The sequence below is a fragment of the Labeo rohita genome, chromosome 12 (assembly GCF_022985175.1).
Source record: "Labeo rohita strain BAU-BD-2019 chromosome 12, IGBB_LRoh.1.0, whole genome shotgun sequence".
In the NCBI taxonomy this organism is placed as follows: Eukaryota; Metazoa; Chordata; class Actinopteri; order Cypriniformes; family Cyprinidae; genus Labeo; species Labeo rohita.
Window position 1 is genome coordinate 9,157,446 of NC_066880.1, and position 15,916 is coordinate 9,173,361.

General features: G+C 34.3%; 2 protein-coding genes across 3 annotated transcripts in view; both read left to right on the plus strand.

The window, feature by feature from the left end:
* The first annotated feature begins 220 nt into the window (after positions 1-220).
* Positions 221-5,572, plus strand: galk1 (galactokinase 1). Its single transcript, XM_051123617.1, has 8 exons — positions 221-597; positions 2,343-2,532; positions 2,823-2,942; positions 3,041-3,176; positions 4,335-4,516; positions 4,588-4,738; positions 4,943-5,105; positions 5,298-5,572. Exons 1-8 carry the CDS (start codon positions 427-429, stop codon positions 5,367-5,369), a joined length of 1,185 nt encoding a protein of 394 aa, XP_050979574.1. The 5' UTR covers positions 221-426; the 3' UTR covers positions 5,370-5,572.
* Positions 5,573-7,342: 1,770 nt separating this feature from the next.
* The window catches only part of llgl2 (LLGL scribble cell polarity complex component 2), a 34,033-nt gene continuing 25,459 nt past the window's right edge, over positions 7,343-15,916 (plus strand). For both annotated transcript variants that reach the window (XM_051124377.1, XM_051124378.1), the window contains exon 1: positions 7,343-7,549. The gene's annotated coding sequence lies outside the window, so the exon portion shown is untranslated. The remainder of the gene's footprint in view (positions 7,550-15,916) is intronic.

Sequence of the window (15,916 nt, forward strand, 5' to 3'; positions counted from 1 at the left end):
AGCTTTTCTAATATTTTTATTCCTAACATAATTATTTAATTTTCGTTTTGCTGTTTTGTATTTATATGTCTATGCACTTGTTATAATTCGATCTGTAAAACGAGTCTGTAATGATAATGTAACTGATATTCACCTTTTTGTTATTTAGTCACTATATTTGAGCAAGACCTTGACACACTGCAGCATGTTGTGAAACGTGTCACATGACTTTTGGCACCAATCAGGATCCTTGTATGTGTAGGAAGTATCTGAGTTACTGGTTTCTGTTCCTTTACATAAACTTAATAGATTAAATTAATTTTATTCAGCTTTTTTCATTGGCCTCTGTAAATGAGTCGGTCGGTGATTTAAGCTGCATGTCTACAGCTACTATTAATCTGTCGAACACTTATTATTTTTGTGAAGTAACTGCAACATTACGCCACAATGGCCAACATTTGTCAAATTAAAAATGTTGCGGATTTAGTCTCTGAAGCTCGTCGTGTGTACCGGGAAACGTTTGACGGAGATGATGCAAATGTTGCAGTTTGTGCTCCAGGACGTGTGAATTTAATCGGAGAACACACAGATTATAATGAAGGATTTGTCCTGCCAATGGTAATGACTCTTTTTTGACACTTAAATCCCATTAGTCAGCAAGTGCTGGTAAAGTTCATTTAGAAATGTAATAAATATGTTGTAAAATATGTAATATGTTGTAAAATAAATTTGTGGGGGCGTGTTTACGGCATTCTTTTGACGCAAAGTAGTGATATTTGATTCGTGCTCGAATCGTTCTTTCGAGTCGAATCTTATAAATGAATCATTTGAAACGATTCACAAAACTGAACGATTTCTGTACGAATTGGATTAATTATTCAGTCTAGTTCTCGAGCCAATGTTGACCGAGAATCAAGGATTTGAGTATGTTGCTAAAACGTAAAGGAACTATATTTAGGACTTGGAAATTTAGGACTAAAATTGAAAAAACCTTTTTCAACTTTTTTAATGACACTTTTTGGCACTATTAAATTCCATTAATCAGGAAGTGCTGTTAAAGTTAAAAAATGTTATTAATATGTTAAAAAAATGTAATAGGTTGTAAAATAATTTTGAGATGTCACATTTACCTCATTCTTTTGACGCTCAGTAACGATATTTGATTCGTGCTCGATTCGTTATATCGAATCGAATTTTAGAAATGAACCAATTGAAACGACTCACAACAGTTCTGAACCATTTCTTCGCGATGCGTATTAATTGATCCGTCCAGTTCTCGAGCCAGTAATTCATTAGTTAAACCGATAATCAAGGATTTGAGTATAAGGAGTGTTGCTAAAACTTATAGTAACTATGTTTAGAACTTATGACATTTAAAAAAAAAAAAAAAACTTTTTCAGTCAAGATAATAAATGTAATTAATTTTAGGATAAAGACACATATTTACACTATTAAATCCCATTATTATCCCATGTTATTAATATGTTGTAAAATATGTAATATGTTGTAAAATACTTTTGTGGTGGCATGTTGACCGCATTCTTTTGACGCAATGTAGCGATTTTGATTCGAGCTCGATTCGTTCTTTCGAATCGAATCTTATAAATGAATCAGATGAAAAGATTCACAAAACAATTCTGACGATTTCTTCACGAATTGGATTAATTAACACGTCAAGTTCTCAAGCCAATAACTCATTATTGAACCGAGAATCAAGGAATTGACCGTCAAGAATAAGGATTGTTTCTAAAACGTATAGTTTACGACTTATGACAAATTGCATTTTAGTAAAACATGAAAAAAATACCTTTTTAGTCACGAAACCGATTTAATAAATTATTTAATTTTGGTATTCTATAGTTTAAAGGCATATGATAATTATAAAATTATAGTAGCCATAAATGACCAGAGCACATGAAGTTGCAACACCTTTATTTAAAAAAGCTCGTTTTGAAGTTTCTGATGACGTTGTGATGACATCATATCATAAAATAAGCTACATTATTATTATTATTATTATTATTATTATTATTTTGATCCTGTCAAACCATTTGAAAGATCTGATTCCCGTAAATAAATCAGTCTTAATCAGTGTTATGTCAATTTTATGACTTAATGTTTCTTTGTCCGGTATGCAAAATGCTATATCTTGCAGAACTGATATCTGAACAATGGATGGATTGTCCTTTCACATCCTTGATGATATTTTCTATTGCAACAGATTGCAAACGTGTTCAGTTTACTCATTCTCATCTGTCTTTATAAATAGGAATTAATGATGGGAACAGATTCTCTTCTCAAATGAAAACATGCTCCAATTATGCACTGACAATCTGTTATAATGTTTGTTTGAATGATTACAGGCTTTGCCGATGGTGACCGTCATAGTGGGCAGGAAAATCTCTGGCCAAAAGTGCTGTGTTGTAACTCTGACTGAAGCTGCCGATGAGCCCAGGGTGGTTGACTTTGATCTCCCAAATGAACTGACCCCACTTTTAAGAGGGCAGCCAAACTGGGCCAATTATGTAAAGGGAGTTGTACAGCACTACAGAGGTAATCTTTTGCTATCATTTTTGCCTATCTGGCAAAAAAAGGGAAGTAATGAGGAAGTGTACATTTAGTCTGCCTCTAGCACGAAATGTGACCCTAGGGACCCATGCTCGAGAACTCATCTGTGGACTAACTTTTTTAATGCATCATTTCCAATAACCATACTTGCAGTACTTACAGAATAATTGCTGAGCACATGTTCACTGTTGTCGTACTCTAAAAGTAAATATAGATTGAATATGTGCTTCGAATGGAGTACGTATTAATCTCATGCATGTATTCTGTTTCCACAGCTCAGCCCATTCCTGGCTTCAGAGCTGTAATAACCAGTAGTGTGCCACTAGGAGGCGGACTCTCCAGCTCAGCTTCACTTGAAGTGGCTACGTACACCTTCCTGCAGCAGTTGTGTCCAGGTAAAAATTTCTGTCTGTCTGTCACACTTATTTTAAGAAGTTTTGGTCTGGTAGTAAAACCAAGATCTAACCTTCTACTGTTTTCTGGCTCTCCACAGATGATGGGGATCAGGTAGCGAAGGCAGTGGCCTGTCAGCAGGCTGAACACACTCATGCTGCTGTGCCCTGTGGCATTATGGACCAGTTTGTGTCCGTTTTGGGTAAAGAGGGCCACGCTTTGCTCATTGACTGTCGGTAATTAGATTTTCCACTTCAAATTCTTCTGTCAGATTAGGAATAATCAGTTATGCTTAGTTACTAATTTGTAGAGTTCAGGTCAAAAGTTTACATTTGCAGATTCTGCAAAATGTTCAATATTTTACAAAAATAAGCGGGATCATACAAAATGCATGTTATTTTTTATTTAGTACTGACCTGAATAAGATATTGCACATAAAATATGTTTACATATAGTCCACAAGAGAAAATAATAGTTGAATTGATAAAAATGACGTTGTTCAAAAGTCTACATACACATGATTCTTAATACTGTGTTGTTACCTGAATGATCCACAGCTGTGTTTTTTTGTTTAGTGATAGTTGTTCACGAGTCCCTTGTTTGTCCTGAACAGTTAAACTGCTCAGAAAAAATGCTCACTGATGCTCCAGATGGAAACACAATGCATTAAGAGCTGGGGGTGAAAACTTTTGGAATTTGAATGTCAGGGTAAATGTAACTTATTTTGTCTTCTGGGAAACATGTAAGTATCTTCTGTAGCTTCTGAATGGCGGTACTACAAAAAAAAAAAAAAAGATATTTAGGCAAAATAAGAAAAATGTACACTTCATTCTGTTCAAAAGTTTTCACCCCCCCGGCTGCATAGTTTTTCCATCTGTAGCATCAGTGAGCATTTGAACCTTCTGTAATAGTTGCATATGAGTCCCTCAGTTGTCCTTAGTGTTAAAAGATGGATCTCAAAATCATACAGTCATTGTTGGAAAGGGTTCAAATACATAAAAATGCTGAAAAAACAGAATTTGTGGGACCTGAAGGATTTTTCTAAAGAACAGTGAGCAGTTGAACAACTATCACTAAATAAAAAAACAGCTATGGATCATTCAAGTAACAACATAGTATTAAGAATCAATTATATGTAAACTTTTGAACAGGGTCATTTTTATAAATTTCACTATTATTTTCTTTTGTGGGTTATATGTAGACATCTTTTATGTGAAATATCTTATTCAGGTCAAAACTAAACAAAAAATAACATGCATTTTGTATGATCCCTCTTATTTTGGTAAAATAATTAACATTTTGCAGATTCTGTAAGGTGTATGTAAACTTTTGACCTCAACTGTATATGCAAATATAATATGAAAACAGTTATTAATAAAATATAATCTTTTTAGGTCTTTGGAGGCCACTGCTGTCCCTTTGGCTGACCCTGGACTTGTAATCCTGATCACTAATTCCAACGTTAGACATGCGCTCACAGGAAGCGAGTATCCCACCAGGCGAAAACAATGTGAGGAGGCAGCAGCCATTTTGGGAAAGAAAAGTCTAAGAGAGGCTACTTTGCAAGATTTGGACGGTAAGTCTTTTAATTAAGGTCATTTAAAAATAAAATATACATATTTTGATAAAATCTGAATTTATTCATAGCTGCTAAGGATCGATTGGACAGTGTGACGTACCGTCGGGCACGTCATGTGATCGAGGAGATTGAACGTACAGCCCAAGCTGCCGAGGCACTCAAGAAAGGGGATTACAGAGAGTTTGGGAGGCTGATGGTGGAGAGCCACAATTCTCTTAGGTAAACATCTATAATCGAAGCAAGATTATCATGTTGGAAGACGTACAGAAGTCAACTCCTTTTAAACATCCCAGGATTAGAAGTGCATTTCAGTGTCTGAGAGGTTGTTTGCTTAACCCATTTATTGAATAGATGGGGTTAAATATCAGATAAATGGCTTTTAATTATGCATTCTTGGCATGGGGGTAATATTGTTTGTCTTAGGGATAATTACGAGGTCAGTTGTCCAGAATTGGATGAGCTGGTGGCGGCAGCACTTGAGGTGGATGGAGTGTTTGGGAGTCGGATGACAGGGGGAGGATTCGGTGGATGCACAGTTACTTTGCTTCAGGCTCATGCCACGGAGAAAGCAGTCAAACGCATTCAGGTTTTTACAAGTTTAAGATACTTTATGTAAAAGAAACGTCTGAACTGAATATTCTGGATGTTGATTATTTCTTTAGAATTTCTAACGGAGTACCTGCTCTTGTATTTTCCATGATATTGTCTGTGAATTAAGCCAACAAGTATTAGACAGGAATTCAGGCCAAGATATTAATACTTTTCTGTTTCTTTACAGGAGAAATATCATGGATCTCCAACTTTCTTCATAACTACTCCATCAGAAGGAGCTCATGCTCTCAGTCTATGATTTTTAACCAGTGTTAGATCAGTGATTTTTATTTTTTTTTCAAATGACTTAAAATTTACTGTGATAAACATTTTTATGACTAATCAGTATACACTAATCAGAATATATGTATATATATACTCAATCTGTACTTTCTGTACAGTCTTGCATTGAGAAACCCAATTCCCACAATGATTAACGATGAACATTTTCAATAAAGATGATTTATGTAACAAAGAAGTTGTTCGCTTTTATTGACTTAAAGGAGAAGTTCACTTCCAGAATGAAAATTTCCTGATAATGTACTCACCCCCATGTCATCCAAGATGTTCATGTCTTTCTTTCTTCAGTCGAAAAGAAATTAATGTTTTTGAGGAAAACATTCCAGGAATTTTCTCCATATAGTGGACTTTAATGGTAACCAGTAGGATGAAGGTCCAAACTGCAGTTTCAGTGCAGCTTAAAAGGGCTCTACATGATCCCAGCAGATGAATAAGGGTCTTATCTAGCGAAACGATAGGTCTTTTTTTTTTTTTTTTTTTTTTTTTAATGTATATACTTTGTAACCACAAATACTTGTATTGCATTTGCACTGCAATGTACATAAGGTAGGGTAGGGTGAAAAACTCCATCTCATTTTCTCCTCCAACTTCAAAATCCTCTGACATTGCCTGTTTGCTTTGTAATCACTGAGTTGGTACTTTTGCCTACGTCAAGTGTGCGTGAATATGTAACGCGTGAGGTCGAGCTACTGCAAGACGAGCATTTGTGGTTAAATTAAAGTATAAAGTATAGAAATTTGTATTTTTCTTAGAAAATGGCAGATTGTTTTGCTAAATAAGACCTTTATTCCTCGGCTGGGATTGTGTAGAGCCCTTTGAAGCTACATTGAAACTGCAGTTTGGACCTGTTGGCCACCATTGAAGTCCACCATATGGAGAAAAATCCTGGAATGTTTTCCTCAAAAGCCTATTTTTTTTACGACTAAAGAAAGACAGACATGAACATCTTGGATAACTTGGGGGTGAGTAAATTATCAAGAAATATTAAAATAATAAAGTACGAAATTTTAATATATTAAAATAAATAATGTGAAGATGAAGAGTGTTTTATTGTTTTGTTTATATATATACATACTGTACAGTAAGCATAAGCATTGCATACATTTATATAATGTAAATAATGAAATTTCCAAAAAAAAAAATAAAAATTGCACTGTGAAGACGAAGAGCGTTTTATGACATTAGTAATATTTTTAATAATTTAGTTTAAATATTATTTAAGCTTTTTTGAATTTCCCCCTTATTCTCAGTGGTGATTTTATTTAGACTTTTGCGAATGTAATACAGTATTTTATATACAATTATTTTTTTATATTTATTTAAAACCACTAAATTTTATTACAGCATAACTTAACAAGTATGATGTGTACTACCTAGAGTCAAACAAAAAATTATTCAGACACTAGATACAATTGTTAATTTTTTTTTTACTAGAGGGTGACACTATAGTTCATTTATGTAAGTGAGAACAGCAAAATAAAGTAAACTGTGACATATTATACCCAAAAATTCTTCATATAATGGACTACCAGTACAATTTGAGACCAAATTTTTGCTTAAGTGTTTTTCTTTAATTGCTAATGCGACCTTTTTGACTCCACAGATTGAACAAAATTAGACATTGCTTGGTAAATGGTCAACAAAGTATTGATTGTACTGTAAATATTGTCATACTAACAGTTGTATGAATTTTTGGTTGATTGTAATCCATAACATACCTTTTCAATCAAAGTTATAATCAAGATGAATATGAGTTCTTGTCATATTTTATCGCCATTTTCTAAACGATAGCGAATAAACTGTGATAATGTGAGAAATGTTGAAGGTGTTTGGTTTCACAGTGTATCTAATGAGTTCTTTAGCGTGCGCGCTCCCTGCTGGCCGCGCGCTGAATTGTCCCGGAAGGCGTTTTTTTCAGGGAGGAGCCAGAGCGCAAATCAGCAGTGAGCGCAGCAGGAAACACTTCACTGATAATCCTCAACCACTGTGTCCATACACAGACCTCGAAGGCGAGGTAAACACAATTCGAGCCTGCTCTTCTTCACCGCCCGGTGTGGGTTTTCTCTTCACCTCAGGATAATTGAGCAAAACCCGCTTGAATCGTGGACAGTGCCGGGACATCAGGCCGCGGTGAATCAGGTGAGTCCTGCCCGGGCCCGTCGACTGCTGCCCGGCCACAGGTGTTTCCACTCTCCGACTCTATGGATGTGTCTCAAAACGTACTGAACTCTTTCGATAGCGAGCAAATATTCATATATTCATGTTAAACCTACAAATACTGTCTAGCTAGGAAGCTCAGTAAGTGTTGAGACACAACCAATGAATTCTAACTTACAGCCCTGTATGAACTTAACATATGTTTTTGTAATGGGGTACTTACTGTCTGTTTGCAGATTAATCTGTTGTTTAATGTCGTCTATTGCGTTTTGACTGTTGTCCAGCTAACTAATAAATAACGTTCAGGCTAAAACGAAACTAACACCTAGTCCTGACCTTGTTCCCCACTGTTGCCCGCACTATCATGAAACTACACCTTACTGAATGAAAGAACAGAGAATGTGTTGTTAACTCTCTGGTTTCTTCGATCAGCAGCTGTAAAGCAAATATCTGTCCTGTACTGTGAACAAACTGTCTCATACTGATTCTTTCAAGTGTTTTAAGTGCATTTACCTCAATTATTTTGTTGGTTGCACCAAAAAAAAAGGTGACAGCAAAGGTGATTTTTCTATATAATATAATATATATCTTTATTTTTTATTTTTTTGCACCCTCAGATTCAAGATTTTCCAATAGTTGTGTCTCGGCCAAATATTGTCCTATCCTAACAAACTATATGTCATAGAAAACATATTTATTCAGCTTTCAGATAAAGCTTAAATTAAAAAACTGACCCATATGACCCATATGGTTTTGTTGTCCAGGGTCACACATACATATATATAGTTTCTAAATGATTCTGTCTCGGGCTCTAACTGTTAAACTAAGTTACTTGACCTGTGAATACCATTATGTGACCCGCCAAATGGTTGTATTATTAGCAGGTTGGTTAATAAAGAACCGGCTGAATTAAAAGGTGTGGATATTTGCAGGAATACATTGGTCAGCATGATTATTCTTCTCTTTCAGATCAGAGACTGTGGTGTTGCACCTGGCTTTGAGTGTAAAGTTAAAGTGCTTTGGTTGAGACTGGGGAATTGGTTGTCCTTGGCATAGATTGGTTGATAGCTGTCCCACCGGTCTGACAGGTTGAGAATCGAGAATGATAAAGCCTCCGCCTCTCAGACTTTCATGTTGCTTCACACTTAGCTATGTTCCTGCTGTCATGTTTCTCTGCTTCGTAAAGCGAATAAAGTTGAGTCATTAGCCTTTATAGTTCACTTGTGGATTAAACGTATTGTTACCAACCTCGGATAACATTTGTGTGATAGACAATAGTGTGCGATTAGGACTGTTGCCGTCATGTGTAATTAATCTTGGGTCATTTCATTCAGAAGCTTTCTGTGATGTATGGCCAGATTGAGCTTTGCCCCTGTGGAGAGCCAATGCAAAGTACTTGTACAGTGTGATCTCAGATAACACATTTAAAATTATTAATGTACCTGATAAACTAGACTAGAACGAAACATTTCAAACCCGTCATGCTTGTGTGACACAAGGATTGACCTGAAATACGTGTCAGAGAAGGATGTTTTTGTGAAACACCATGCAAAAAATTTTGATCTGCCAGGATGTCTTAAAATTGTTGCTGAAAATAGTTATGCATAATTTTGTTTTTTAAAACAAAAATTAATACATTTATTGAGCAAGGATGCATAAATAATAAATTAATTTTTAAAATGTATTGAAAGAGAAAATAGTCATTTTAAATTGAAACTATTTCACAATATTACAGTTTTACAGTGGTTTTTTTTTTCAAATAAATGCAGCCTTGGTGAGCATACAAGGTGTTAATGTTTTTGCTCATTCACATGTCTAACATTTTATATTTTATGTCCCTGAGGTTCAGAGAACTTGAACTTGTTGCCATCAGTTAATGAAGTGCTGCAGATAGACGATGACTGTTTACAAAAGACGTTTGTAGGTGTGGTGGCACTTCATCTCTGTATTTACCTTTTATTAGATGTCCCATTTCAACTGCAACCATTCTGATGTATCAGTTTGAGACGTTTGGGTGTAAATGTGGTTTTTATGCTTCACTTCGTGGGCCCTCTCAGAGAAGACAGGAAAGGCTTGAGTCTGGGGACTGACATCCTGTGGCGGACACACCCCATAGTCACAGACAAGATCTTATTTTTACATTTTTACTGAGAGGAAGAGAAGGTAAACAAAGGCTTCTCACTTCCACAGAAACAAACAGTTAGCATGGGTGATAGCATGTAGGGCGAGATCTGCTTTACAATGACCAGTAAGAATGAGAGGAAGTTCATCCAATACTTCCTCATCCTCTCCAGCTGTTCTTTTTTTAAGCGCTATGAACTTTTGTCTGCTAGAGGTCTGACTGGATTGGACAGTTTTGATCAAACAAAAACGTCTAACGTCTGTGATCTTACCGCTGGTCATAAGTTACTCATTATGGACTTTGTTATATTGTGTAGCTGCAACATCTTTTATGACCGTATATCAGAATACACAGGCCTGTCAGTTCAGAGCTGTGTGCTATGCATTGCATTTGTTGATGATATACATTTTTCTAATGCCTTACCTTTTGTTTCCTGTCATGTGTTGGTTTTTAATATTGGTGTAATTTTTGAACTTTTTTTTCTGATGCATAAATTCCAGCTAATATTGCAAATAAATAAAATGAACAATTGAAATACCTTAGTTTTAAATATTGTTGATAATACGCTACCAGTCAAAAAGTCCCTTATACTCAGCAAGACTGCATTTATTTTATCCAAAATACAGTGGAAGCAGTATTATTGTGAAATATTTTACTATGTAAAATAACTGCTTTCTGTTTGAATATATTTTAAAATATAATTTATTTCTCTAATGCAACACTGAATTTTCAGCATCATTACTCCAGTCTTTAGTGTCACATGATCCTTCAGAAATCATTCTAATGTGCTGATTTATTATTAATGTTGGAAACAGTTGTGCTGCTTAATAATTTTTTTTTTTTTTTTTTTTTTGGAGCCTATGGTGCTTTTCTTTTTTTTTTTTTTTTAGGATTTTTTGATAAATAAAAAGTTAACAAGAACAGCATTCATTCTAACAATATAGGTTTTTACTATTAAGTTTAGCAATTTAACACATCCTTGCCGAATAAAAGAAAGAAAGATGACTGTTTCCAATATTGATAATAAATCAACATATTTGAATGATTTCTGAAGGATCATTTGACACTGAAGACTTGAGTAATGTTGCTGAAAATTCAGCTTTGCATTACAGAAATAAATTATATTGTAAAGTATATTAAAATAAAAAAAACACTATTTTAAGTTGCAGCAAAATTTCACAATATTGCTGTTTTTTCTTTATATCAAGTAAATGCAGCCTCGATGAGCAGAATTTTTTTTTTTTTTTTTTTTAAATGGTTTGTAAAGAACTGTTAACAATTATTTAAATGATTTCATTAAAGCATTTTTAAAAACATTTTAAACATTTTACATTTTACAAACATTTTAAAAAATAATTTAATATTTTTATTCAGCAATTGCATGTTACAATTTATCAAAAGTGACAATAAAGTCTGTAAAGTAACCTTTTATACTGTTACAAAATATTTCTTTTTTAACTTTTTTCATCCAAAATTTCATTCCATGAAAATATTATTTTCATCACAGCAATAAATTAAATTTTTAATTATTTTAATTTCCAATAGTGTTTTATAATAATTTTTTTACTGCATTTTTGATCAAATAAATGCAGCCTTAATGGGGGGGGGGGGACTTTCAAAAATCCTAACAGCCTAACCTTTTGAACAGTAATGTACATGTACATCTGTCTAAACATAAAATGTTTTTTTTTTATTTTTTTTTTTTAAACATTGAAAAATGCACATTTGAACTACTGCAGAAACACAATTCTTATTGTGGTAACGCTTTACAATAAGGTTCATTAGTTAACTACATTAACATGAGCTAAGAATGAACAATACTTATACAGTATTTATTATTCTTAGTTAATGTTAATTTCAGCATTTACTAATGCATTTTTAAAATCACAAGTAGTGTATGTTTTTAAACATTTGTTAACGCACTGTGAACTAACATGAAGAAACAGTGAACGACCGTTTGTTTTTTGTTTTTGTTTTTACTAACAATAACATTATGGTTTACCCCTGATGCATGAGTGTCAGTGTTCATTTCAAAGTAAGAACCTGCTGGCTCCTGGTGTATCCTAAAATAAAGGTCTTTCCAATCCTATACTCGCTCTATCCGTGTTGTCATCTCGTGGCGGTTGAACAGGTTTTCATTGTGTTTGCATAGTGTGTTCTCCCTTAATCAGGGTGTAGCTGATGATTTTTGCAGAGCTTGACCTACTTGCACTTGAGTGCCTTTCTCTTGACCTCAGCTATCATTTAGTTGATTCTTTGGTGCCCTTTTACCCATATTGAGTCTAAAAATGGGATAAGCAATTCCTCAATTTCCCAGAATGACCGGCATGACATATTTAACGTGCCGTATGAAACCAGGTTATGCAGCTGAGGGAGAATGTCTGTGGTGAGAGTTCACTGACAGTTCCACGCTCATGTCAAGGCAGGTCTGCCACTCTTGCCTTCTCTTGTGATCTGTTTCCTGTGGGATGCTATGCTGAGAATGTAGTGATGTCACTAGTGATGCGTTAACAGGGACAGTTTGCTGTCAAACTGACTGTTTAGTTAAAACTCTTAATATGATTATATAAAAAGTATTTCAAAAATTAAATAAAAAGTAGGTTAAAGTGTAACTTTTTATTTATTCATTAATAATAGGAAACATTTCTTTTATTGTCACAGTTGTGCCTTTTTTTTTTTTTTCTTCTTCTCAGGATGTGGTGAATGGAATGTTCAAAATAATTTTTTATATAAAGCCTACTATCAATTTTGATCAGTTCAGTGCATCCTTGCTGAATAAAAGTATTTTTAAATAGAAAAACAATCTTACTGAACTTTTAAATAGTAGTATAAATAAAAAGCAAGCTGAACTTGCTTGTCTGAAAATTTATTTTTTTAAGCTATTTTCATTTCCATTTTAATGTCTCTGAGTTTTGATTTTAGCTGCAGGTTTGTTGTTGTGAACTCTTGTTCTCTAAAGCTATTGTTTTTAACAGGACCGTCTTTGTGATGGAGTGAAATCATGGAGAAGAGGAACCTGCTCTGAAACTGGCCATCAAAAACTGAAGTTTAACACCTGAAATTACATCTGAATTGTTGCTTCTCTTTTTAACCATTGCTTTGTGCAACCAGTAATAGAAGTAGGCTATAGGAGAAGCACATGTAGTTGCCTCCCGTAATAACAGTCGTCGAGTTGGGTGGGACGGTTTGGTTCTGGCAGCATGGCTCAGTTTGTGTTGTGCTGTGTCATGAAATGAGAGAGCGTTGTTGGTCTCGAATTTACTGTGGGCTTGCACGGGCTGTTTTTAAACTAAAAAGCAGTTGACCTCTCCTGACCATAGGGTGCTATTTTCTGGCTGCTCTCCTGAGGGTATGAGGCAGAGTCCTGGCTAGTAACACTTCAACGGGTTAGTCGTCAAACATGTTGACGTGTTTGCATAATATGATGTCACCCTCACCATGACCTTTAGTAGAGGAATCTCTAAGCATATCGATTCTTCAGCAGTGTCACTGTTTACTGCAGGGCTTTCAGAACTGGTTCTCCTAAAAAAGATTTAAGGGATTTTTGTGCTTTAGTAATTTAGCTTCCTGACAACCATAGAAGGCGCTAAATTTAGTTAAAAATTGAGCTCCTTGTATGGTGTGGATATTTAAACAAACCCATAACCCTACGTATAAGAGTGGGCATAACTTGTTACACACTTTTTGTGCTTTTCGAATACTCCACTTAGAAGAGCACAAAAATATGCTCTTTTTCTACTCAATTTGAATTATTGTTTTTATCTGACAGATTATTCAAATCTGACAGTCCTTCAAATCTCTTGCACCTGCAGTTGGTGAGATCTTCACAGTCAGTCAGTAACTACTATGTGAAGATAATGTAAAGTTTCCATTTTTAATTATTTTGAGAGGTGTGTGTGTGGTTCTCCTAAAAAAAAAAAAAAAAAAAAAAAAATATATATATATATATATATATGTATATAATATTTTATATTTATATTTTATATTATTATAATTTTTTTTTTAACACTACTATGATGTTGTGCACATAGAGACTTAGTGAGGGCTGTCATTAACGATTATTTTGGTAATCGGTTGATTATTCGGACGATTGATCGAGTAATCTATTATATTGTGTTAATCATATTTATCTATTTGTGTTTATAATGTAATAATATCAATTTTATTTGTATTTATAATAATCTATATATTGCGTTTATAATATTTTATAAACAAACTTATTTTGGCTGCGATTAATCACGATTAATTGATTTGATAGCACTGTGTAGTGAGTGTATATATAAAAAGACAATAAATTAGGGCTGTAGCTAATGATTATTTTGGTAGTCAAGTAATCATTCGGTTATTCTGATGATTAATCGAGTAATCAGATAATTATAATTATTTTTTGTGGTAATATACACAATATAAGCGAACAAGGACTACATTACTTAAAATAAGCAATGAGGCAATAATTATTAGTTCAAATAAAGTATCAAAAGCACGTAATTACATGGTTTTATTGAACAAAACTAAAAAATACATAATGTGTTATACACAATAGAACTAATTATGCATTATAACAAATTACTGCAGAGGCCGTCAATGGCCTGACGATTGTTTTTACACTTTCTCATTTAATATTGACTAAACAACATTTAATTCAAATAATCACTTAATATTTAATATTTGCCCGTTTCTTTACTGTAATTTCTTGAAAATTTAAGTACTTGAAAGTTGAGTACTCATAAAATTGAGTACTCAAATTGAATCGAGGATTTGTGACAGCTCTACAATAAATAAAATACTAATACATAACATTTAACTGAAGTGAACATTTGTGTATTTTAACATGTATTTTCAAATTTAAGCCTGGTGTGTATAAGTCACAAGGCGACACATTTGAAAGTGTGCACTTAGATTAGATTTCACTAGCTTCACTTTAAATTCATATACCCTGCCCTCTGAAAGTTTGGAAACACCCCTGGTAAGTGTGGTTTTGGATGAAATCCTTATCATTTTTTGGTGCAAATATATTAAAGTAACTTGACATTATCATTGAAGACCAGCAATAATAATTTTCATTTTGATTACATAATAATAGCAATATATACATGTCAGACTCAGACATGCCCCTTTGCCAGCTGTGATGCCTGGTTACTGGTTTAAACTTGGCCCAGGTTTTTAAAAGATTTTTGGGTCAGCACACCTTAATAGCTTCAACAATTGATTGCCAATTAAGTTTAGAGTACAATGAATTTAGGCCCAGATTATGCAGAGCTGTAATAGCTCCTAATGGTGGATATTTTGATGAATCGATAATTTAAGATTTTTCTATGTTTAAACTGTTTATGTAATAAAATGTTTTCGTAGTTTGTGTTGTCCCTTATCAGTGCAAAATTATCACAAATTAAAAAAGATTCATGCCAATATTGTCCAAAACCCCACTTTTCTAGGGCGTTTCCAAACTTTTGGAGGGCAGTGTAATTCTTCCATAGTTTGTGTATTCTTTATGCATCAAAAATGGATGTCTTCATGTTTTAGAGCTGCAATTTAATCAATACTTCCTCTGCTAATGCACCATGTAATTTTATATTCCACTGCCATGAATCTGTCGTCTATATGGTTAAGCTGATTATGCCAAGCAATTCTGTAGTGGCTGCTTAGTTCCACATACCGTTTCTCCTTAAAGTCTATGAATTCTCCATGCAGGCCTCCCACCTCTAATTTAGACGAGCTAGAGCCACTACTCCCACATTAATGCCCTCACATGCGCCTCCGCCATAATTCCTCCCAGCAGGATTCAAAACAAACTGCAGTTTGTTTTTTCTACCTCTAATTAACTTGGGATTAAATGGATGGAGGTGTAATATTGATCTCTGAGAGCAAAATTCTCTGAAGCTGCTTCACGCAAGAGACTCTGTGATCAATATGGTTTTCAGAGATTGTTTTGGACTTTCTGGCCTCTTTAGTTGTGAATGAATCGCGTCTTTTCTCCCGTCTTCAGCTCTCCTGCTGAGAGTTTTCCCTCATAAAACCAAGCTCACTCTTAAGTAGAAGACCTCCCACTTTACCATTGTCCCTTAAGCTAAGCTTTACAGACTCTCTCTTTTCATTTTGTTTAGCTTGGTGACTGGTTCCTTCAGGGTCCTGTACTCCTTGGATTTCTGGTCCTGAAAATAAGGAAACGGGAGCTCTTTTCCTTCTCTGGAAGCGTTTGTAGCACATGCTTGATGACTAAACGTTCT